Source organism: Acanthisitta chloris, unplaced genomic scaffold, assembly GCF_000695815.1.
Source record: "Acanthisitta chloris isolate BGI_N310 unplaced genomic scaffold, ASM69581v1 scaffold6626, whole genome shotgun sequence".
In the NCBI taxonomy this organism is placed as follows: Eukaryota; Metazoa; Chordata; class Aves; order Passeriformes; family Acanthisittidae; genus Acanthisitta; species Acanthisitta chloris.
This window is the reverse complement of record NW_008676375.1, coordinates 6,703-7,020: the sequence shown is the minus strand read 5'-3', so window position 1 is coordinate 7,020 and position 318 is coordinate 6,703. Positions and strand designations below refer to the sequence as shown.

General features: G+C 68.9%; 1 protein-coding gene across 1 annotated transcript in view; it reads left to right on the top strand.

Annotated features, from left to right (window-relative positions):
- SNED1 (sushi, nidogen and EGF-like domains 1) overlaps nucleotides 1-318 on the top strand; it is a gene marked incomplete at its 5' end in the record, with an annotated part of 17,849 nt that overhangs the window by 12,720 nt on the left and 4,811 nt on the right. The window contains 2 exons of the mRNA XM_009076104.1: nucleotides 1-10; nucleotides 114-226. The exon at nucleotides 1-10 is cut by the window's left edge and continues 156 nt beyond it. Of these exons, the coding sequence (XP_009074352.1) occupies nucleotides 1-10; nucleotides 114-226 (123 nt within the window). The remainder of the gene's footprint in view (nucleotides 11-113; nucleotides 227-318) is intronic.

The following is a 318-nucleotide window of genomic DNA, read 5'->3' as shown; positions in this document are numbered from 1 at the left end:
AACCAGCAGCGTGGCCAAGTACCCCTTCCTGTGAGTGTGGCATGGTGGGCGTGGGCGCTGCCCCTCCCGGGCTGCCCTGCTTACCCTTCCCACCCCACCCGTCTCCCCCGCAGGGACCTGCAGCCGGGAGAGAGGTACGTCGTGCACGTCACAACGCTGAGCGGGCTGGGCACAGAAGACCACCCCTCAGAGAGCCTGGCCACAGCTCCCTTCCACGTGTGGACGAGTGAGTGGGGTTGCCTTGGAGGGCACGGGGGCTTGTCGGGAGAGCCGCGGGGAGGGGAAGGTGCGGGAGCTGCCAGGCTGTGTGGCTGGTGC